The following is a 23,819-nucleotide window of genomic DNA, read 5'->3' as shown; positions in this document are numbered from 1 at the left end:
CTAAAAAAAAAAAAAAGCAAAGAAAAAATATGAGATAGAGGTCCCAACCTATCAAATCATAATCTCTTTTGCCATATCTGATCAGTATGAACAGTACACAAACCGTTTATAAGCGACTGTATGAAAAGCATTTTCTAAATCTTGTAATGTATCATTTGGTACTTTTACAAAGGGGAGGTATGAGGTCAAATGTTGGGTAATTTACTCTCCTTTCTAATTTGGTTGATTAAGTTCTGGTTTGACTTTCTTGGGGAAGGTCTTATTGCTTCTTTGTTTAGGGAGACTCTTGGTGAGATTAATAGACACTTTTCCAGGTATGTTTTTATTTAAGAATTAACACTCAGTACCTGTGGCATACATAACATGGGAACATGGTGGAACTGGAAAGGTGGGCCTTACCTGGAAAATTACTGTCTTTCTTGGGGTCATTTGGCTGTAGGGTTTCGGAACTACAGTACCAGTCCTAGACCTGACACAAGTAGGTGGGCCACTTTGCTATATTATTCTGATGTTCGTGTGCACAGGAATGTATCACTTCTTGGTTGTCTTACTCCTAAATCATGTAAATTAATTGGAAGAGGAATATAGTAATCTCTGAATAAAATCTCTGATTATTTTGGCTCTTTCTCTCCCTTCTTTACTTTAGTACCCCTACTGGCTGGCTTCCCAGTGTCACTGCTCCCTATTCTTGTCCTTTTATCTCAGGTTACCAGCCCTCATGTGGCATCGCCCCTTCCCACCCAGGGCCTTGGGACTTACCTCTAGCCCCTCCTTTGCCAGCTTCCTTGAAATAGTCATCCCTCATTCTTCCATGACTGATTCCTAATCCCCAACCCGGACCATTTTCACTGTTCTCCACTGCAATTAACCCACTTTTCGTAAGCGTAGTGTGTTTTTTCTAGTGTGAGTTTTTATGCTATTTTTCTGGTTTGAGTTTTTATGTGTTCTTACAAATTTATTCATTTATGTGTACATCCTTTTTACTTATTCTTCAACAATTGGGCACTGACTGTATGCTAGGTACAATTTAATTACTGGGCATGCAGTGGTGAAGAAAATGGACATATCCATCTGAGAGTTTACAGTCCTGCAGGAAGACGGACACTAAAATATATATAATCCAAATATATATATAATATGATAAGGAAAGTGCTAAGGGATAAGTAAAACTGAAAAGATTATGAAATATGGAGTTAGGGTGGGATGGGGGATGTATGTGAAATGACTTTTGTAAAGAGCTAAAGTGAGGAAGATCGAGAAATATTTGTGGGAAGAACATTCCAGGCAGGAGGAAAGAACAAGGGCAAAGGCCTAAGGCAGGGTCTCGCCTGGCAAGTTCATTTAAAGAATAACAAGGTCGGTGAGTTGGAACTAAGAGGACAAGAAGGAGGGTAGTCATAAAATGAGATCAACCAAAGGACGGAAGAGAAGCCAAGCCAGTGAGGTGGTCGGGTCCATTCTGGCCATAGGCTTTCATTTGGAGAGTGATGGGAAGTGATTGGAGTTTTGAGTGGAGAAGTGACATGCGGTGGTTTGCTTTTTCACACAAGCACTTAGGCTGCTGTGTTAGGAGTAAATGGCAGAGTGAAATCAGGAGATGTGGAGACGCCAGTTAGGGAATTATTGCAATAACCCACACAAGCTCTATGTCTCGAACTAGGGTGGTGACATTGTAACTGTGAGAAGTATTTGGATCCTGGATATCTTTGGATGTGGTAGACAGATGTTATCCACAGAATGGATATGGAGAAAGAGAGAAGTCAAGAATGACTTCAAGATTTTTGGTATGAACATCTGGAAATACAGAATTCCCAAAATTGAGATGGGGAACACTACAGAAGAAGCTAATTTGGGGACAATAATCAGGAACTCTGTTTTGGACATGTTAAGTTTGAAATACCTACTAGGTGTCCAAGTGAAAGCCAGAAGGTAGTTGGACATAGGAGGTTGACTTTGAATGGAGGTCTTATATGGACATGCAGTATGGCAGTTATCAGCAGCATATGTGGAATTAAAGCAACGTGACTGGGGAACACACTAACCTTAAAAATAGTGAGGATGTGGTTGGGGGTGCAGTGTGGATGGATTCTAAGAAGAATTGGTTAGGGATGTGGGAGGAAAGCCAGGTGATTGCTGTGTCCTGGAAGCCATGTGCAGAAAATGTTTCAAAGTAGGACAGTGAATATAAAAATGTAAAGGTCTTATGTACAAATGGTATATAAACTTTTTTTCGTTACCTCTTCATTGAATGTTTCTTAAGATCCATCTAAATTGTTATGCATTCTTCTATTCTTTGGCATCTGTCTACTACTTGAGTAGAGCTTAAAAAAAAAAAGATTTTATTTATTTATTTGTCAGAGAGTGAGCACAAGTCGGGGAGCAGCAGGCAGAGGGAGAAGCAGGCTTCCTGCCAAGCAAGGACCCTGATTGGGACTCAATCCTACACTCTGGGATTGTGACTCGAGCCAAAAGCTGATGCTTAACCAGCTGAGCCACCCAGGCATCCTACATAGTACTTTTTAGCATGTATAGCAATATACTATTTGACCTATGCGCAGCAACCCCCCCTCCTCCCAGTGCTAGATACCCAGGTTGATTTTAGTTCTATCACATCACATCCATCCTGCAGCTTCCCTTATGGACCTGTGTGAGATTGCTGCATCATCTATCATCTACCCAGGAATAGACTCCTAGGTCTTAGGGTCTGTATTTTAACTTGGGTGAGTAGCCTCAGTTTGCTTTCTGGAATGGCTGCTTATTCTCTGTCTTTACCATGGATCTCCAGCAGCCCTTGGCATTATCTGGCTATCTCATTTTTGGCAATGTGAACGTAGTTACAGAGTGATATCTTTTACTTTAACTTTTATTTCTCTGCCCTGCTGCTCCAATCTGTGTTGGTTGCTCTCTCGGTTTGTTTGGTGTTTCCTTAGACCCTCCATTGTGTTGGATCTCATTATTTTTTGGATCTCTCTGTTTTACTTCCTCATTTTGCTGAAGAACATCTTTTAATAGTTTCTTAAAATAGGATACTATATCTTTGATAAAAGATACAACTTGAGTTCTTATCTATCTAAAGACATTTTCATCATCCTAACCTAACACTTGATAGTTTGGCTAGATACTGAATTCTGAGATGAGCATAATTTTCCTCTAGAAATATGAAGACATTGCTTTCCCATCTTCTGGTTTTCAGTGTTGCTTTCAAGAAATGTGATGCAATTCTGACTTGTGATCTTTGGTAGATTGCTCATGATCTCTCTCTGGGAACCTTCAAGATCTCTTTATACCTATTGTTCTGACCTCTTCGTGTGAGTTTTGGCCTGGGAAATGTTGATGTATTATACTTTTCAGTTCTGGGAAATTTTATAGTATGATTTCTTTAATAATACCATTTTTATTTTCTCTGTTTTCACTTTTAGGTGCTACCTTCCTTTTAAAGGTCAGCTATGTAGCAGCCTTGATTGTATCTGCAATAACTCTTTGCCATGTGAAACAATGTAGCATATTCAGTCTTGGGGATTAGGGTGTGAAATCTCTGAAATCATCATTCTGCCTACCACACCCCTCTGTTTAATTTTCATTACTGCTTTCATGTTTTTATTTCGAAGAGTACCCTGAACATTATTTCTCTTTTTGAAATTACAACTTTCTCATTTAATGGATACCATATTGTCTTTTCTGAAGATCTCACTATTAGCTGTGCGTGTGTGTGTGTGTGTGTGTGTGTGTGTTTAACTCTTCTGTTCCTTAAATTGTTTCCTTTTTAGTCGTTTTCTTTTTTGTTTTGTCTTTGTTTTCATGTTGGATTGTGTTTTGCTATCCGCAAATGTCTCTGATAACCATTTGTTCACATTTGTGAGTATGACGTGTTCATCTTTTCTCATCCTAGCTATTCTCTATGTCTGCCTCTGTGGTGAAAGCTACTTTTCCTAAATTCTTCCAGATTATAAGCCTTCTATCAAGTGAGAGGTGGGGTGGATCATTGCTGCTCCATCTCCATACTTTAAGTCAGTTTCACTTTATTAAACCTCTGCCTATCTCTCCTACCTTCACCTAATGGTGCCTGGTGTTCTGAGTCTGGGTAATCTCTAGAGTCCTGTGGAAAAATCACCTACTATTTATCACTTTGCACTGATGAATCATACATCACAATTAAAAAATGTCTATTTGGGGATGCCTGGGTGGCTCAGTTGGTTGGATGACTGCCTTCAGCTCAGGTCATGATCCCGGAGTCCCAGGATCGAGTCCCGCATCGGGCTCCCAGCTCCATGGGGAGTCTGCTTCTCCCTCTGACCTTCTCCTAGCTCATGCTCTCTCTCACTGTCTCTCTCAAATAAATAAATAAAATCTTAAAAAAAAAATGTCTATTTGTCTGACCTAGTTTGCACTAGGTATATCTTCTGTGTGCTTCTACCATCTAGCTCCGAGATATCAGATAACTTTTTTTTTGTATTTTTTTTTAAGATTTTATTTATTTGATAGAGAGCATGGAAGGAGGGGAAGAGGGTAAGGGAGAGAATCTCAAGCAGACTCCCTTCTGAGCACAGAGCCTGACATGAGTTTGATCTTACAACCCTGAGATCATGACCTAAGCCACAATCAAGAGTGGGGTGGTCAACTGACTGAGCCACCCAGGTGCCCCTCAGATCACTTCTAAGCACTGTTTTCCTTATTTCCTCAGTTCCTACAGGCAGTTGCAGGAAGAAATGCTTCGATTCTTCATTCAGAGGACTGGAGAACTGCCGGTGTGATACGGAATGCAAACACAGAGGCGACTGCTGCTGGGATTTTGAAGACACCTGTGTAGAATCAAGTATGGATTCTGAGGATAAGTTCACTCTAGCATGTTGGTTGTGCTATCGTTAACGCATGTCTAAGTGCTCCTCACACATCTTGTGTATTGGTTTACTAAGGTTGCTATAACACAGAATCTGGGGGGGCTTAAACAACAGAAATTCTTTTTCTCAGTTCTAGAAATTAGAAATCCGAGATGCAAGTTGCATCAGGGTTGGTTCTTCCTAAGGGCTATGAGGGAGAGCCATTCCTTGCCCTTCTTTTAACTTCTGGTGGGTTATAAGTCATTGGCGGTCATTGACTTTTGGCAGCATAACCCCAAACTTTGCCTTTGTCTTCACAGAGTTCTGTTGTGTCTTCACAGTCTCCTGTGTGTGTGTGTGTGTGTGTGTGTGTGTGCACGCACATGTCCAAATTTCCCCTTTTTATAAGAATACCAGTTGCACTGGATAGGGACCATTGTAATGACCTCATATGACTTGAGTATCTACAAAGATTTTTTTTTTTTAAACATTATATTTATATATTTGACATGTAGAACACAAGCAGGGGGAGCAGCAGAGGAAAAGGGAGAAGCAGGTTCCATGTTGAGCAGGCAGCCCGATATGGGGCTTGATCCCAGGACCCTGAGATCATGACCTGAGCCAAAGGCAGACGCATAACCCACTGAACCACTCAGGCGCCCCAACAAAGATCTTTTCCTAGGCAAAGTGACATCCATGGCAGTGCGGGCTAGCACTCCAGCGTTTTGAGAGGACACTATTCAGCCCATAATAACTTGTGTACAGGATTATCGTTTCCCCTTCTGCAGTGCTAAACAGAGTTCACACTTGATTTGACCGAGGTTGAGGACTCATGGTCTCCAGGAGACAAAATTCCATATGTGTTGCCGGAAGTACACGTCTCAATACATTTTCACTATGGCTCAAGCTAATCATCTTAATAGTTTCATGGGCAGTGGTTCTCCGGTTTCAGGGTGCGTAAGGCTTACTTGGAAAGCTGGTGATCCTTGGTGATTCTGATGCCAGCACTCCACAGAACATGACTTGAGAAACGCTGTTCTCTGGGTAGAAGAGAGAGTTCTCAATGTTTAATTTTTTAAGAAATCAGTGAAGGCATGTGTGTAGGGGGTTGGCTAGTGGTTCATAGAATAAAGATGAGAATAGTAGAGCTTTTTACATTATATTTTTTGGAAAGGGCAAGGGGGAAGGGATAACTTAGTATAAATAAGATCCCTTATTATGATTTAGTCTAAAAAAGATTCCCTTTACTTAATCTCCCCAAATCCTTTCTAAGTAAATGATACATAATGGACAACGAAGAACTCTGTACAAGACAAAAGCACACAGCAGTCACCGGTCTGATGCATTTGTCTAAGCCCAGGACTGATGTTGATTTTATTTATTTATTTATTTTTAAAGATTTTACTTATTTATTTGACAGAGAGATCACAAGTAGGCAAAGAGGCAGGCAAAGAGAGAGAGGAGGAAGCAGGCTCCCCGCTGAGCAGAGAGCCCGATGCGGGACTCGATCCCAGGACCCTGAGATCATGGCCTGAGCCGAAGGCAGTGGCTTAACCCACTGAGCCACCCAGGCGCCCTGATGTTGATTTTAGTCACTGATTCCCAGCAGACGGTGCTAGGAAACAGCCATGGGACAGCCTCTTGCTGTTTTTAGCACTGATGTTTATTTACACTGATCTCATACTGAGCACATAGCCTGGGAGAGCAGCAAAGGCCTGGTGGAGACTCATCTTGCCCTTTCTCACCCTTAGCTGGGAGGTGCCCTGACCTGCCTACTTTCTTACAGACCTCACCCTCTTCCTGTTACTTCTGTTGCACTGCCTCTTCCTTGCTGCCTGTCCTTAAACAAAACTGCTCTTGGGTGGCACCCATCCCTAGTGGGTCATTTCCACCGGGAGCTCCTACTTTTGGGTGGGAATAGAGCCAGTGTTCAGAGTCTCTCCAAACTCAGAGATGTACCTGCCAGCCAGACCAGGGCTGTAGCTTATAAAACCACCTTTCTCTCTGCCGCTCATGCCAAATGAAGACAAGGGATGCATTGCCCCCTTGTTTGTATTACCTATTTTCATTTATTCATGCAGAGAAGCCAAGAATTTGACCTTAGAACAGTCCAGGGATAGATGCATGGAATTTACGTTTGCTGTTGGATACTGAAGTATTTAAGTTAAATGCTGGGAACTGAATTGTGTGTTTTTCCAGCTCGAATATGGACATGCAATAGATTCCGTTGTGGGGAGACCAGATTAGAGTCCAGCCTCTGCTCTTGTTCGGATGACTGTCTGCAGAGGAAAGACTGCTGTGCTGACTACAAGAGTGTCTGCCAAGGTAAGCAGAGGAGGTTGACCTGTTCACCCCTGTGTAAATGTGGCTTGTTCACTATACAGAGAGGGAGCTCATAGCATAGATACTATAGAAAAGAAGAGAAAGATAAAAGTTCCATATTCATTGGTAAAGCAAGGTCTTCTCCTGTCCAATAATAACGCTGCTAGAAATATCTGTGGTTTGAGATAACAGATGGCAGAGTCGATGAAAGAGGTTATCTGGCCCATCTAGCAGTCCGTTAAACCAATGTTACTGTTCCAATGACTGTGTCCTGAGTGATCAAATGACTGATTAGGGACCTTTGGAGAGTTAATGAAGAGCCAAGATCAGGATACAGATTATTCAACTCCTGGTTCCAGCTGTAAGTGACATACTGCAGATATATATATTTTTAAATTACCCTCGGAACATGTAATGAAATTTATAAAAAGTGCACATAAACACACAGCAACAAAATTGCTTCAAGTTAACAACCCCTTTTTCATAATGCCACAACCAATAAAAGTAAGCAACTTATACTTTTAATATTTCTAGACCAAAAGAATGAGATTAGGTTGAATTCTGATTTTTCTCGAATAGGAAGAAAATGTTATAGAAGAAACATTAACTATAACATTTTAGTAGAAAATAGATTTTACACTAATGGATGAGTCAATTTTTATTACAAAATATATTTGAAAAGCAACTAAAAAGAGCTATCAAAAAGGAAAAATAGATGCCTGAAATGGTAACATCTTTTCCAAGTAATTATTGTTTGACATTTAATAGTGCATCATTAAAAATTCTGCTAAATTCATGAGGGCACTTTCTTGTTTGCTTAATTCTATAAGGTCACTGACCACACTGCCTCTGACCACTCTATTTTCCCACTTTCTACCTCAAATATATAACTCTTTCAACTTTTTATATCAAGACTGATCCTTGAGTCATATGGTAAATTCTCCCAGTGGATTCATTGCATAACATTGCTGAAATTTAATAGAAGTGTATCTATTTAGGGGTGCCTAGGTGGCTCAGTGGGTTAAAGCCTCTGGCTTTGGCTCAGGTCATGATTCCAGGGTCCTGGGATTGAGCCCCGTATCGGGCTCTCAGCTCAACAGGGAGTCTGCTTCCCTTCCTCTCTCTCTGCCTGCCTCTCTGCCTACTTGTGATCTCTTTCTGTCAAATAAATAATAAATAAAATCTTTTTTTTAAAAAAAGGAAATGTGTTTGTTTATTTTGCAAGTATACACCATAGATGGTGTTATTACTTCTGTTATGACACATCTTGTCTGCTTGTTGCTTTTTCTGGGACATTAGCCATTGATGATAATTGCCTGTATCTATCAAGGGATACAAGTGATGATATTTATACTAGATCATTTCTACTTCATTGGTTAGCTGGAATGTTCTATAATCAGAAACATTGAAGTAAAAATTTCTTAGTTAAGATCTTAAAAATTTCTTGGCTCAATTTTTCCCAGTTTAAATCAGTTACTCTCATTGGCTGCTTCTGTGCCCCCCAACCCCACCATGATTTCTTTTCTCTATTCTTTAGATGGTATATCTATATTTATTAACGTCATTTTTTCTAATTGTCCCTTTCCAGCTAAAAGAATCCCCTTTGTTTTTCTTGGTAAATATGGGCTTCTTGGTATTCAATCTGTGCAAATCTCTGGACACACTGATCTTTTCAACATGTGAAATTGCACTTAACACGTTCTAGAAGAATTTAGTCATCGGAATAACAAGATTGAAGTAGTTTGGAAAGATCAAGTTCATTGCACATTTGTTTCTCTTCTCTTTTCTGTGGTGCACCTGTCTAAAGATTTCAATTTTGTTTTTCAGGAGAAACCTCATGGGTGAAAGAAAAGTGTGGCACAGCCCAACAGTCTCAGTGCCCAGAAGGGTGAGAATATGGGGGTTTTTAATCTTCCTTTAACATGGAATGTAGCTGAGAAGCAGCTGCATTTCCTCCACTTTATTTATATTTTAAAACAATACACTTGGGCACCTGGGTGACTCAGTTGGTTAGCACTGCCTTCCACTCGGGTCGTGATCCTAGAGTCCCAGGATCGAGTCCCATGTCAGGCTCCCTGCTCAGCAGGGAGTCTGCTTCTCTCTCTGACTTTCTCCCCTCTCATCCTCTGTCTCTCTCTCACACATAAATAAATAAACTCTTTAAAAGGAAAACAAAACCAAAAAAGCCAATACACCTAACCAACTAGTAGGACTCCTGGTGGCTTCAAACTTGGACTTTTGTTCACATCGTTGTTTACAAAAGCAATTTTAATTAATTGTTTACATTCATGTCTTATAAAAATGACAAAAATAGGTGAAATATTAAATACTAACATTCTCAAGGTCCTCTGGTCAGGATTAGGATTTAGATCTGAATTCTCCATGCAGAATCTTTCCTATTGACATCCTGGAACTTTGAATTGATATTCACTGAGGAAAAGGAAAGTTTGTCCATTGAAGGCCTCACAAGGGAAAGTGGATAAGGACTTTATCACTTGTACATGAGTAAGGAACGCATGAGGCAACCCTCCCGCACATCTCCTCCACATATTTATAATGGCTGGTGCTGGACTTTTCCCAGTTCTGGAAACACGCCCCACATCATCTCTCAGTCAGGGTGGATTTCCTGTCCAGTTGCCCCTTCTGCCCTTTACCAACTTCATTCTTTTGGCCCAAGGAGGGGAAGGAAGATGGTGAGATAAAGAAAAATGGAATATCTGGTGACAGAAAGTATTGGTGGAGTCATTTTTAGATAGTATTATTTTATTTAAAGAATGTGTGTGGATACTGTCTGTTTTTGTACCATGTGACTTTGGTTTCCCAATCCCCAGATCCAGCTGCCCTGTTCAGTGGCTTCTGGGTAGAAGAGCAAAAAAATTAAAATAAAATGGATATTTGAGTATCTTTGCTCTAGTCAATTCTCTGAGCTTCCTCTATAAAAATAGTATTAGTAGCTGTAAAAATCATTATCATAATCATAAGCCAAGTTCAGAAGATTTCATGTGAGAAGTCAACATCTTGATCCCTTAGATGTCTGACCTTGTTTTTAAGCTGCAAGGTTATTTTGATGGCATATTTATGAATATAAAAGTTTTAACAGCCCTATGCTAATGAATTTATGAAAAATAAGTATTTCCAATGCAAATTGTAATGCACTATTTGAAATTCTTCTGTTTTAAAGGCTTTATTTATTGGGGCGCCTGGGTGGCTCAGTGGGCTAAGCCTCTGCCTTCAGCTCAGGTCATGATTCCAGGGTCCTGGGATAGAGCCCCATGTCGGGCTCTGCTGTGTCACAGAGGGAGAGAGATCACAAGTAGGCAGAGAGGCAGGCAGAGAGAGAGGAGGAAAGCAGGTTCCCCACTGAGCAGAGAGCCTGATGCGGGACTCAATCCCAGGACCCTGAGATCATGACCTGAGCCAAAGACAGGCTTAACCAACCCACTGACCCACCCAGGCGCCCCTGCACTGCTTGAACTTCTTGATGAGTTTTCTATATATTGTAGTTAAAACAATCTTAATTTTCCATTTTGTTTTGAGATATAATCTGTATATTGAAAGGTTCACATTTATGTTTACAGTATAATAAGATTTGGAAATCCAGAAACCCATATAACCCAGAGATAAAGGAATATTTTCCAAGATAAGGAATATTTTCAAGATAAGGAATATTTTCATCACCTCAGAAAGATGAGTCATGTACTAATATCTGTCACCATAGATTCCTGTTCTAGAATTTCATATAAATGGAATCATTCCATATGTTCCCTTGTGTTGTTTTTCTTAATCCAGTGATTTTGAGACTCATAAATGTTACTGTGTGTATGTACCATATCTCTCACAGGGGCTTTTGCACAGCATACTTTTTTTTCTGATTAACACATTGGTCCCATTCTCTTTTCATACTATTTCTATTCGTTCTTTAGGGCCAAGTTCATGTGTCTGTTCTTAACCTTACAAAGATCAAATCTGACATTCCCTATGTAGTTGAGTAGCATTGTGTAATCAAATCTAACCCTTAACCACTCCTGTTTACTTCTCAATTTCATCCCCTAGGTTAGGGCTGTAATCCCTTCATGCCTTTATTTTCTATACCTAGTATAATGTCTGACTCAAATATTTGTTAAATGAATTCTACAGTAAATGTGTATTCTGGGAAACCATATAGACCTGTCCTCCAGATTCTCCTCAGTTTCTCTTACAATGTGGAATTAGATGGCCAGGGTGATATTTTTATAGCTTTACCCAGCACCTTGAAAAACATAGAAATTATTTTTCTTATTAATAGTTTTTATTAGGGGCTTCCAGGTAGCTCAGTCAGTTGAGTGTCAGACTCTTGATTTCAGTTCAGGTCACAATCTCATGGGTAGTGGGTGAGCCCCACATCAGGTTCTATGCTCAGCAGGAAGTCTGTTTGAGTTTCTCTCTCTCTCTCTTTCCCTCTGCCCCTCCCTCTATTCACACACTCTTTCAATCTTTCTCTAAAATAAATAAATCTTTAAAGAAATAGTTTATATTAGCATTCAGAATTTTCTCCATAATAATATTGGATATTCATCAGAATTTTTAAGGACAATTCCAATCAAGTTTCTTGGAAAAGTGTGTTTTTGTTTAAAAATTTGTTTTTAATTTAAACAATTTTAAATTAACTTAAAATATAATGTTTTTTATTTGTTTCAAGGGGACAGGTCCGTAACACCCAGCACTCACCCTCACCTATGTCCATCACCCAACCACCCAATCCCCCCTGTATAAAAATTTAAAATTCACATCTAAAGTGAAATATGAGCCTCACATTATTAGTTGCATGCAGTGTATTTGGAATTTAAAACAAATGTTGGTGTTTATAGCTTCTATTACTAATAGCTCCAAAGTGGAAATTACCTAAATGTCCAGCAACAGTAGGATGACTAAGTTGTGGTTTATTCATTCACTGGAATACAAGACAGCCATGAGAATGAATGATCTACAGCTCCACGTAACAGTATGAATTAATCTCAAACATAATGTTCAGTAAAAAAAAGCCAGTCATGCCAGTCATGCCAGGATACAGGATACAGGGTGTATCCTGGCATGTAAATACAAATCTATTTGTTTGAGGTCAAGGTTCTGCTCACCCTTGGTGGGGGTGTGGTTTGCAGAAGCTGTTAAGTGGAAAGGAGCCCGAGGAGAGGATTCTAGGGTGCTGGTATTCTGTTTCTTGATTTGGGTGATAAAGTTCACAGTGGAGTTCAGTTAGGAAATTAGGAAACATTTATCAAACTATACATCTGTGAAATGTGTGTGTGGGTATGTCTGTATATAAATTATATACAAGTAAAATTTTAAAAGTGAAAAAAAATGAAACGAAGAAAAGACAACCTCTGGCTATATCCTAAGAGCTAACCTTCCATCACTTTAGCTTAAATATGGATATTAAAAAAAAGATTGTAATGCTTTTGATGTTAATACTAATCTAGTGCGATATTAGATAGAGAATCAAAAGCATAGCACTTTAAAATAATAACCTCATAAGCTGTAGAGTTCCTAAATTTCATATCATACTTATATCCGAAATACAATAGAATTAGAACCTCAACAGATTTTGAGTTTGAGCCTTGAATTCAGTAGCCATAACTCTTTTTTTTTTTTTTTTTTTTTTAAAGATTTTATTTATTTATTTGAGAGAGAGACAGTGAGAGAGAACATGAGCGAGAAGGTCAGAGAGAGAAGCAGACTCCCCGTGGAGCTGGGAGACCTATGTGGGACTCGATCCCGGGACTCCGGGATCATGACCTGAGCCGAAGGCAGTCGTCCAACCAACTGAGCCACCCAGGCGTCCCAGTAGCCATAACTCTTGACTCTTAGCAAACTCAAGTCCGTGAAAGGTCTGAGGTTAACAGCCCCATCTCTGGGCATGTTTTATTAATATAATGCTCGCATGATATTGACCTCTGTTGAAAAATTGCAATTAATAAGCTCCATGTATACTTACCACTGTAAAATACCAAATGTATTTGAGGTAACGCAATGATACTAATGTTCTGTGGTAGTGATTCTGAAGTATTAGGTGAGTGGGTCAGGACAGCGTTAATGAGAGTTCAAGTAACTGCTTAGGGTTCAATAGATGCTAAAGACTGAAGCTAAGGGATTCCTGACCTGCTGTCATTACTAGCAGCTAATTAGAGGTTCCTTACACACTGGAAGAACTGATGCTTAAGGGAGATAACAATTTTTATTTCTAAATTGTTTTTAAAGATTTATTTGAGAGAGAGTGCGAGAGCACGAGATGGGGGGGGGGTCAGAGGGAGAAGCAAACTTTTCCGTTGAGCAGGGGATCCCCATGTGGGGCTTAATCCTGGGACTCTGGGGATCACGATCTCAGCTGAAGGCAGCCACTTAACCAACTGAGCCATGCGGGTGCCCCAAGAGATAACAATTTTTAAAAAGAAAAAAAAAATAACCCAGGATTGTTTTCTTACCGTACTTTCTAAGGATTTTCTAATTTAGAGAATTGTAAGTAGTACAGCAAAGTGTCTTTCTTTTTTTTTACAATCAAAATAATAGACTAATATTTTGTTTTCCATTTTCAGATTTGAACTACCACCAGTTATTTTGTTTTCCATGGATGGATTTAGAGCTGAATATTTGCAGACATGGCACACCCTCATACCTAATATTAATAAACTGAGTAAGTCTTCCACAACCATAGGCACACAAGGGTAAGGACAATAGTTAGCCAATTTGTAGATGGGTACCTTCCTTCCTGACCTTCCTTATTAGTCATTTGGCTTCTCTCAGCTCCTCTGAAGATCCTGAGGAATTTACCACTCACAGTAACTATTTTCATACTTCTAGGCTCCTCCTTTTTTTTGTAACCCATTCACCTTTTTGTTTATTGTGATTTGTTTTGTATTTGAATGTCAGTTCCATCCTATGGAAATCTGTTCACATACACTGTCTCGCAAGCGGTGTTTGTCAGACTTGGGTCCTGGGTCTTAGCAACGTGACCAGCAAGGACAGGATCCTGAAGGAGCCTGAGTGCATAACAGAGCCAGCACGTACCAGTGTTCCAGAAGGCAAAAGGTCCAGTATCTATGTCTGATTCCAGAAGTAAACTGCCTGGAAACTGGCTCCACTGCTTATTAGCTGTGAGAGCATGGGCAAGCTTACCTCACCTACTGGTGCCCATTCTCTTGAGTTGTAAAATGGCCACTTCCTACCTGTTGGGACTACTGTGAGAACATAAATGTAGTGCACACTGAATGTCTTTAAGGTACTATTATGATTATTGGTCTTATTGTCATCTTAAGCAGGATGTTACACTTCTATTCAGGAAAGTTGGTCCTCATATGATGTTATAAGGTTATTAATAAAGAGAAATCAAGTACCTAAGGACACAGAGCTAAGAAGAATCAGTTAGGGCCAGAGGGCTGGCTCCTGGGTCTATAGGCTTCCCTACCCATTCTTTCTTTTGTCCCCCTTCTGCCAGGCCCTCTTTTGCTTCCAAGAGTCTCAAAGTTTATCACAATTTTACTGGTGTCTCTTTTTGTTTTTCTACAAATTATTAAAAATAACTATTTGAGCCTGAGTAAGTCCATTCCCTTGTCTGGGTCTCAGTATCCTCACTTGTAAAATGAGAGGGTTAGTGCTAACGATTTCTACTGTTTATTCCAGCTCTGAAACCCCATTTTGGACTGCTTCCCCCTCTAACACAAGGTGCTTTGTTGCTTCAGCTTTTCTCCACTCTCTGAGATAGAGCCTTAGCAAAAACATGGAGAGTTTGGGATTCTGACAGAACTGGTTCCAAATTCAGTGCTTGCCATTGAAACGCTGAGTTTCTTTGTCCCAGAAAATTAATTAATATTTCCCACACTTTTTATTTCCTTATCTGCATTTTCATTGATGAGCTGGATATCAAATTCTGTATCCAAAGAGAATTTAGCCGAACCCCTTTTGAAGTAGAATTACTTGATTTGCTCATCCCACTCGGAGTTGGAAGTGACACCAGTGAAATATTGGGCCATAGAGAGTGTTCCCTTTTAAGGTTTAATATGTATTTTTTAAGTCACGCAGACAAGATTTTGATCCTTTCAATGTGTAGACATCACTAACTGGGCCTACCAAGGCAAAATGGGCTGTTAGCTTTCAGGAGGCCTCATTGAGAGTACATGTGATTAGACTTAGGATTAGTACCTCCTGCAAATGGTAGGCTTGAGGTGAGGTATATGACAACAGGCATCACTTTGAACCTTCTAGTACCCCATCTCCAGTAACCCATCAAGCCCCCTGGGTTGGGTGACAGTGACAGTGGTCATTGAAACTGACATGAGCTAATACCACACAGCACCATGAGTCAGATTTGTGATGGTTAAAAGGACTCAGACTCAACTCCAGTGAGGAGGTAAGGTCATTGTCTTGTCTGTGTGGGTGGGAGCAGGAAAAAAAAAGGAGTGCGGCCCAAGAACAGGAAACTGTCAAGTAGGAGAGAGGTGATTTGGCTTAAGTCAGGTTTCCTGAAAGTTGAGTGAGAAACTGGGGATAGACTAAGACTAGTAGAACAGGTGTATTTAGCAGGCAACCTTTGCTGAGTTTTAAAGATTAGAGTTACCAAGTTACCAAGTTTAAAATTCATAAATGACAGAACAAATTCTCCAGATGCCTTTATCTGTCTGACCCCTCCTCCTCTTCTTTTTAAATTTATTTTGGTAAAAACACTTAACATGAGACCTAGCCACTTAATAGACTTTTAAATATAGAATGCAATATTGTTATCTATAGGCCCAGTGTTTTATAGCAGATCTCTAGAATTTATTCATCTCATGTAAATGAAATTTTATACCTACTGATAAGCAACTCACCACTTTCTCCTCCCCACAGACCCTAGCAACCACCCTTCTATTCTTTGCTTCTATGAGTTTGAATCTTTTAGATGTCTCATGTAAGTGGAATCATGTATATTTGTCTTTTTTTAATATCCTCAAGGTTCATCTATATGGTTGTACATTGTAGAATTTCCTTCTTTTTTTTAAGGCTGAAATGCATTATTATATATTACACTTAAAAATGCATTTATCTGTCGATGGATATTTGGATTGTTTCTACATCTTGGCTATTGTGAATGCTGTTATGTTGAACATGAGAGTATTAATAGCTCTTCAAGATCTTGATCTCAGTTCTTTTGGATAAACATCTGGAAGTAGGATTGCTGGATCATAGTGTAGTTGTATTTTTAATGATTTGAGAAACCTTCATACTGTTTTCTACAGTGGCTATATTATCTCATCATCAGCATACAGAGGTTGAACTTAACCATTTGCTTACATCATACACAAAGATAAACTCTAAATGGATGAAAGACCTCAATGTGAGACAGGAATCCATCAAAATCCTAGAGAACGTAGGCAGTAGCCTCTTTGACATTGGCCACAGCAACTTCTTTCAAAACACATCTCCAAAGGCAAAGGAAACAAAGGCAAAAGTGAACTTTTGGGACTTCATCAAAATAAAAAAACTTCTGCACAGCAAAGGAAACAGTCAACAAAACAAACAGGCAACCCACAGAATGGGTAAAGATATTTGCAAATGGCACTACAGACAAGGGGCCGATATCCAAGTTCTATAAAGAACTTCTCGAACTTAACACCCAAAAAACAAATAACAAGTCAAAAAATGGGCAGAAGATATGAACAGACAATTCTCCAAAGAAGACCTGCAAATGTCTAACGGACACATGAAAAAATGTTCATCATCTCTAGCCTCCAGGGAATTTCAAATTGAGATACCACCTTACACCAGTTAGAAATGCAAAAATTGACAAGGCAAGAAACAACTAATGTTGGAGAGGATGTGGAGAAAGGGGAACCTTCCTACGCTGTTGGTGGGAATGCAAGTTGGTGCGGCTACTTCGGAAAACAGTGTGGAGATTCCTCAAAAAATTAAAAATAGAGCTACCCTATGACCCAGCAATTTCATTTTTGGGGTATTTATCCCAAAGATACAGATGTAGTGAAAAGAAGGGCCATATGCATCCCAGTGTTCATAGCAGCAATGCCCACAATAGCCAAAGTGTGGAAAGATCAGAGGTGCCCTTCAACAAAGGAATGGATAAAGAAGATATCGTCCATATATTACTCAGGCATCAGAAAGGATGAATACCCAGGTTTTGCATCATCATGCATGGGATTGGAGGAGATTATGCTAAGTGAAATAAGTTAAGCAGAGAAAGTCAATTATTACATGGTTTCACCTATTTGTGGAGCATGAGAAATGGCATGGAGACATTAGGAGAAAGAAGGGAAAAATGAAGGGGACAAATCAGAGGGGGACATGAACTATGACAGACTATGAACTCTGGGAAAGAGACTGAGTGAGGGTTTTAGAGGGGAGGGGGTTGAAGGATGGGTTAGGGCAATGATAGGTATTAAGGAGGGCATGTTTGCATGGAACACTGGGTATTATACACAAACAATGAATAATGGAACACTACATCAAAAACTGATGATGTACTCTATGGTGACATAACATAAAATAAAAGTTAAAAATTGCACCTTCTCCATGCCCTTGCCAACATTCGTCTTTTGTGTTTCTGATAATAGCCATCCTAACAGGTGTGCAGTGATAACTCATTGTGATTTTGATTTGCATTTTCATGATATTTAGTGACATTGTACCTCTTTTTTAAAAAATATTTTATTTATTTGTCAAAGAAAAAGAGACAGTGTGCACAAGCAGGGTGAGCGGCAGGCAGAGGGAGAAGCAAGCTCCCTGCTGTGCAAGGAGCCTAATGCGGGACTCGATCCAGGAACCTAGGATCATGGCCTGAGATGAAAGCAGATGCTTAACCAACTGAGCCACCTAGGCATCCCTGATCATGTTTTCCTTATGTATTGGTCATTTATAGGTCTTCTTCAGAGAAATGTTTATTCAAACCCTTAGTGCATTTTTAAGTGGGTTATTTTTTTTTTCTAGAGTTGTAAGAATTCATTATATATTTTAGGAATCAATTCCTTATCAGATACACAATTTGTAAATATTTTCTTCCATTCCATATGTTGTTTCTGTTGATGGTTTTCCCTGTTGCACAAAAGCTTTTTAGTTTGATATAGTCCTGCTAGTCTATTTTTGCTTTTGTTGTTTGTGCTCTTGGTATCATATTCATGAAATCATTACTTAAACAGTGTCATGAATCTTTCCTCCTCTTTTGTTCTAAGACTTTAACAGTTTCAGGCCTTATATTTGAGTCTTTAGCTCATTTTGAGTTAGTTATTGTTTGTGGTATATGAAAGGCTCCAGTATCTTACTGGAAAAGCTTGGTTTTTCATTGTGGAGTATGATGTTAGCTGTGGACTTTCCAGAGATGGCCTTTATTATCCCTCCATTTCTAGTTTGTTGAGAGTTTTTATCATGAAAGGGTATCGAATTTTATCAAATGTTTTTTCTGCATCTGTTGAGATATGATCATGTGATTTTTATGCTGTATTATATTAATGTGGTATATCACATTAAGATTTTTGCATCTATGTTCCTCAAGCGTATTTTCCTGTAGTTTCCTTTCCTTATGGTGTCTTTGTCTGGCTTTGAATCAGGGTAACACCATCCTCGTAAAATGAGTTTGGGTATTTTTTTTTTAATGTTTTGGAAGAGTTTAAGAATGATTGAAATTAATTCTTCTTTAAATGTTTGATGGAATTCAGCAGCAAAGTCTTCTAATCTTAGGCTTTTTTCTTTTGAAAGGTGTAGTCTAGCTAAAGGTTTATTAATTTTATCTTTTCAAAAAACCAAGTTTAGTTTTTGAAATTTTTAAAATTATTTTTCTATTATTTATTTTATTTATGTCTGCTGTAATCTTTATTGTCTCCTTCCTTCTGCTGACCTTGGGTTCCTTTTGTTCTTTTCCTAGTCCCTTGGGGTAGAAAGTAAGGTTGTTTATTTAAAAGTTCTTTTTTAACGTAGGTGTTTCTTGCTATACACTTCCATCCGAGTATTGCTTTTGCTACATCTGTCAGCTGTTCCCCTACTCATCCATTTAGTTTTCTGCTCCTTACAGTTTATAGTTACTGGGGGTATGTGTTTATTCCATTTATATTTTCAGATTTTTTTGGTTGGTACATCCTTTTTAAAAAGTTTTTTTAAGGAACAAATTATACAAATGATAAACTTTGAAAAACAATATTAAAATGTATATAGTAGGGAAAAATACGTATATAATAGAAAAACAACAACCAGCCAACAAACAATAAAACTCTTTCCTGATTTCTAGCTTATCTTTAAAGAAGCGACTATTATTGGTTTATTGTGTGTCCTTCCAGAATTACTCTTTTAGCTTTAATTTAGATTGTTAAATTCTAGATGAAACAGTTGTAGAAGAGTTTGCTTTCTGTGAGCTGTTCTACAGCAGCTCTGGTTCAAAGTCCAGTGATCCAAATGGTAGTCTGAGTCATGGATAGTCAGCAGGTGTGGCCTATTTGGGACATTCTCAAGAGGGAGGTGTCATGTCCTTCCATTACCAGTAGCTTAGTTTATATTTTATTTTATACTCCGTGCCTTTAGGCATGTAAGGGTTTAATTACGTTACCCATGTTTGAAGGAAATAAAAACAGAAACTGACTTTGTATTTCTGTTTATTTTGTATGTTTTTTCCCCTACTTAAATTCTTTTCATTGTATAATCAATTGGGTCTCATTTTATTTTCTTAAACCATATGACTTCCTAACAATAATACATGTACCTTTCTCTGAGGTTGAGATTTATTTGTAGGTAGTATTGACTAAAAAAAGAAGAAAAAGATTATTCTAATCTTTAATTAAACTTAGGAACCAAATTGCAAGGCATACCTCAAACTTAGGTACATCAGAACCACTTGGGATGCCAACCACAAATGTAGATTGATTGATTGATTGATTGAGCTCCCTTTTCTTCACCTTCCTCTTACCCTTCCATTCCTACCAGAGTCCTATTTAGTAAACTTGATACGTAGCCCAAGGAGGTTCTGAAGGAGGTCATCCTGATATGAAATTTCCATATTGGGAACACTGCATATCGGAACAACTCCAAGGCTATTTGAGCAAACATTCATTATTTCCAGCTGCTAAGTTTGTAACTTGCTTTACAGTAATCATTTTTGCTTTATTTTTTCACCTATATAGAATCAATAATGGTGAAGCTTTCTTGTAGAATTTGAGCTGACAGGATTTGGGTATGGGAAATTTTTCGCAAGTCACTGTTGCAGAGGGAACAGCAATGTTGTAATGGTTCTGACCTTCTTCAGCAGGGTCATTGCACAGACCAAAAACAACAGAACATTTGAAAGCAATATTGATGCCATGCTTTGTGGAAAACAGATCACAGGAAACTGTAGTGATCCGATGGAAACTGTAGTAAAAATAATGAGTAGTAAAGTTAGCTCATTTGGTAATGTTACTGCATGACATGGGTTTATGCTCTCGATACAAGTCAAATCCTTCTCAGTTGCCTGGATAGTTGTGTTGACTTTTGTCTTATTGAATATTGTCATTTAAGAACCATTAGCTGAGACGCAAATGTGATCTAGAAATTCTCATCCTAATGATCTGGTTCAGAAGGAGGGGAGCAGGAAAAACAAAGCTGGTGGTAGTATATAATTTAGGGTATGCTTAGCTGAGGGGTCAGCAAGCTGTGGCCCGTGGTCAAAATGTGGCCCACTCTGTTTCTGTGTGGTCTGTTAAATGGTAAGAATTGTTTTACATTCTTAAATGGTTGGGGGGAAAAGAAGAGAATACTTTGTGACAGGTACAAATTATGTGAAATTCAAATTTCAACATCCATTAATTTTTATTGGAGGACAGCCATGCTCATTTTTTCACATAGTGCCTGTGGATGCTTTTGGGCCTCAACAGACCATATGGATTTGCAAAGCCCAATATATCTATTATCAGGTCTTTACAGAAAAATGTAGACCCTTTGTTTGACTCACTTCTCTACTAAAAACTGACATTCCTTGGGATGGAGGAATTGTAGACGTCAGAATTCGACCTCTTTCCATTTTTAATCCACTCTTAGTGGATTAATCCACTCTTAGTTTTTTATTTCTCTGGAAAATTTTATGTTTAAGTTTTTATTTATAAAAATAACCTTCTGAGGAAAAAAATAATTCTACCCCCCACCCCATGGGGAAAGCCTGTTTTTTTTTTACTGGAGTCTCGGGTGGCACATGATAGTTTATAAAATGGCTTCAGAGGTAGGGGCTAGAGGGTAGGTGAAAAATAACCTGGGATGGGAAAGAAAAACAACCAGGCAGAGGTAAGAGCTGGGTGGTTCCTTCTCAGCCTGATTTAGGGGAGGGAGGTGGTGCTTCTGAACAATATGATGGATCCCTTCCCTCAACCCAGCTGGTAGCTCTGGGGGTTTTTTGAGTTAGAGTCAGTCCAATATGGTGGTGGGGGGTCCTCATTGTTGATGGGGGCCAAGGTCCCCTCTGTCTCCCACCAAGAAGCCCAGGCTCTCACCTTTGGGGCTGTGGGCTTCCTGGGTCCGGAGAGCTGCTGCCACCACAGCTACTACAAATAGGGTTTTGTGAGCATGGCAGCTTCTTAATCTCTTGTTGTGCTTTGTTGCAGAAACATGTGGAATTCATTCAAAATACATGAGAGCTGTCTATCCAACCAAAACCTTCCCAAATCATTACACGATTGTCACGGTAAGTGCTCGGCCCAGTGGCAAGTCAGATAGCCCATAGACAGGCAACTGGTCACCACAGACCCACTGAGGTAGGAAGTGGCTGATCCCCATGCTACATGTTTCACAAGTTCATGGCTTCATTCAGGCTAGGAGGTAGCGTCTCATTGCAAGGCCAGTCCAGTGCACTGAGGTGTGAAGTATGACTGAATGTCCCAGCAATAGGCTAATTCACCTGTGTGACTAGCTAGGATAGCTTCTCAGAGATGAGAAATACCATTCTCCTTTTGATCTTTGGATTTGCCTCCATTTATCTGAAGGTCTGCTGGGAAATGTAGGTATGTGTGGGGACAGCCACTTTGATGTAGGAAATTTCTTTTTTTCCTAATCTTTTCATTGTATTAACTTGACAAAGCCTTCTGTTTCAAATAAATTCATGCTGGCTAGATCTCTTTAGATAAAGCAGGTGAAGCGAGTGAGTTCTCAGGTATGATAAAAAATAAGTGAAATGATCAAAATGAACTCAAAAGAAAATTATATAACTTTTATAGATCTAGAACACATCTTAAGGAGTCCTTCACCTCAACCTTTATTACCGAAGGATATTATGTTTGTATTACTTCCAGACACAAAGATATTTGTGTCTTTATTACTTTATTACTTTTTATTTATTGCTTTGCACTTACACTTTAATTGCTGTGGAACAGTATAATATTTAAATTTTAACTCTTAAGTAATATGTAATTTATGCACACATACACAAACATTTATACACATGTGTGCATATATACATACATATACTTGCAGATTTTCCTAAATACTCAAATTTCATAGCTCACATACTCCCCCCTGAGGTCTACCAAGGCGACACTCTGTCTTTCATATGGTAACTCTCATAACAGTAAACTAGTATTGTTTCTACAGTCTACTGCCTGTTTAGTGTCATAGTTTTTACATGTTTGTGCTTTTTGTTGATTTTTAAATTGCTGCTTAAAATAGCCCTTCAACGTAGTGCTGAAGCACTGTCTGGTGTTCCTAAAAGCAAAATGGCTGTGATGTGCCTCATAGAGAAGATACATGTGTGTTAGATAAGTTTCATTCAGGCCTGAGTTATAGCGAACCAATAACCTAGGGTACATAAGGTATCTTTAAACAAAAACAAGATTATGTATTGGTCAGCAGGCAAAAGTCTTATGACTAGAAGCTTGCAGGAACCTATCCTTAAATTTTCTCTAAGGGTAGTGGTTCAGTATTCACTAATTCAGTGTTTGCAGCAACTTTGTAGAACGTAATTACTAGAGACAACAAGGAAATGCAATAAAAACCAAATGAGATACTACCGTATGCCTGCCAGGATGGCTAGTATCAAAATGACAAGAAATAACAAATGTCAGCGAGTGTGTGGAGGACAAGGAAACTTCATTCACTGTTGGTAGGAATGTAAATAGGTGCAGTCACTGTGGAAAACGATATGGAGTTTCTGCAAACAATTAAAAATAGAAATACCATATGATCTGGAAAGAAAGAAACAAAGAAAATGAAAGCACTAAAGTGAAAAGACATACACTCCTATGTTTGTTGCAGTATTATTTACAACAATAGCCAAGTTACAGAAGTATTTAAGTGTCTGTTGCAAATGGCAAGGTTTCTTTTTTTGGTGGGTGAGTAATATTGCACTGTGTACGGTATATGGGGACTATTACTCATCTATAAAAAATAATGATATTTTGCCATTTGTGACAACGTGGATAAACCTACAGGGTATTATGCCAAGTGAAATAAGTCAGACAGAGAAAGACAAATACGCTATGATTTTACTTATACGGGAAGTCTAAAAACCAAAACAAATGAACAAATAACAAGCAAAAGCCAAAATAACAGAAACAAGATCAGAAATAACAGAGTACAAAGTGGTGGTTGCCAGAAGGGAGGGAGTTGGGGGGATTAATAAAATAAGTGGGGGGATTTAGAGATACAAGCTTCCAGTTATAAGTCACAGGGATGAAGAATACAGCATGAGGAGTATAGTGAACAATAAGATCATAATGT

General features: G+C 38.9%; 1 protein-coding gene across 1 annotated transcript in view; it reads left to right on the top strand.

Moving 5' to 3' along the window:
* ENPP3 (ectonucleotide pyrophosphatase/phosphodiesterase 3) overlaps positions 1 to 23,819 on the top strand; it is a 75,224-nt gene that overhangs the window by 5,287 nt on the left and 46,118 nt on the right. The window contains exons 3-7 of the mRNA XM_032339505.1: positions 4,682 to 4,813; positions 7,017 to 7,142; positions 8,967 to 9,027; positions 13,709 to 13,806; positions 21,713 to 21,792. Coding sequence (XP_032195396.1) covers positions 4,682 to 4,813; positions 7,017 to 7,142; positions 8,967 to 9,027; positions 13,709 to 13,806; positions 21,713 to 21,792 — 497 coding nt within the window. The remainder of the gene's footprint in view (positions 1 to 4,681; positions 4,814 to 7,016; positions 7,143 to 8,966; positions 9,028 to 13,708; positions 13,807 to 21,712; positions 21,793 to 23,819) is intronic.

Source organism: Mustela erminea, chromosome 4 (genome assembly GCF_009829155.1).
Source record: "Mustela erminea isolate mMusErm1 chromosome 4, mMusErm1.Pri, whole genome shotgun sequence".
Taxonomy (NCBI): Eukaryota; Metazoa; Chordata; class Mammalia; order Carnivora; family Mustelidae; genus Mustela; species Mustela erminea.
The sequence above is the reverse complement of the archived record's forward strand: the minus strand, read 5'-3'. Positions and strand labels throughout refer to the sequence as shown.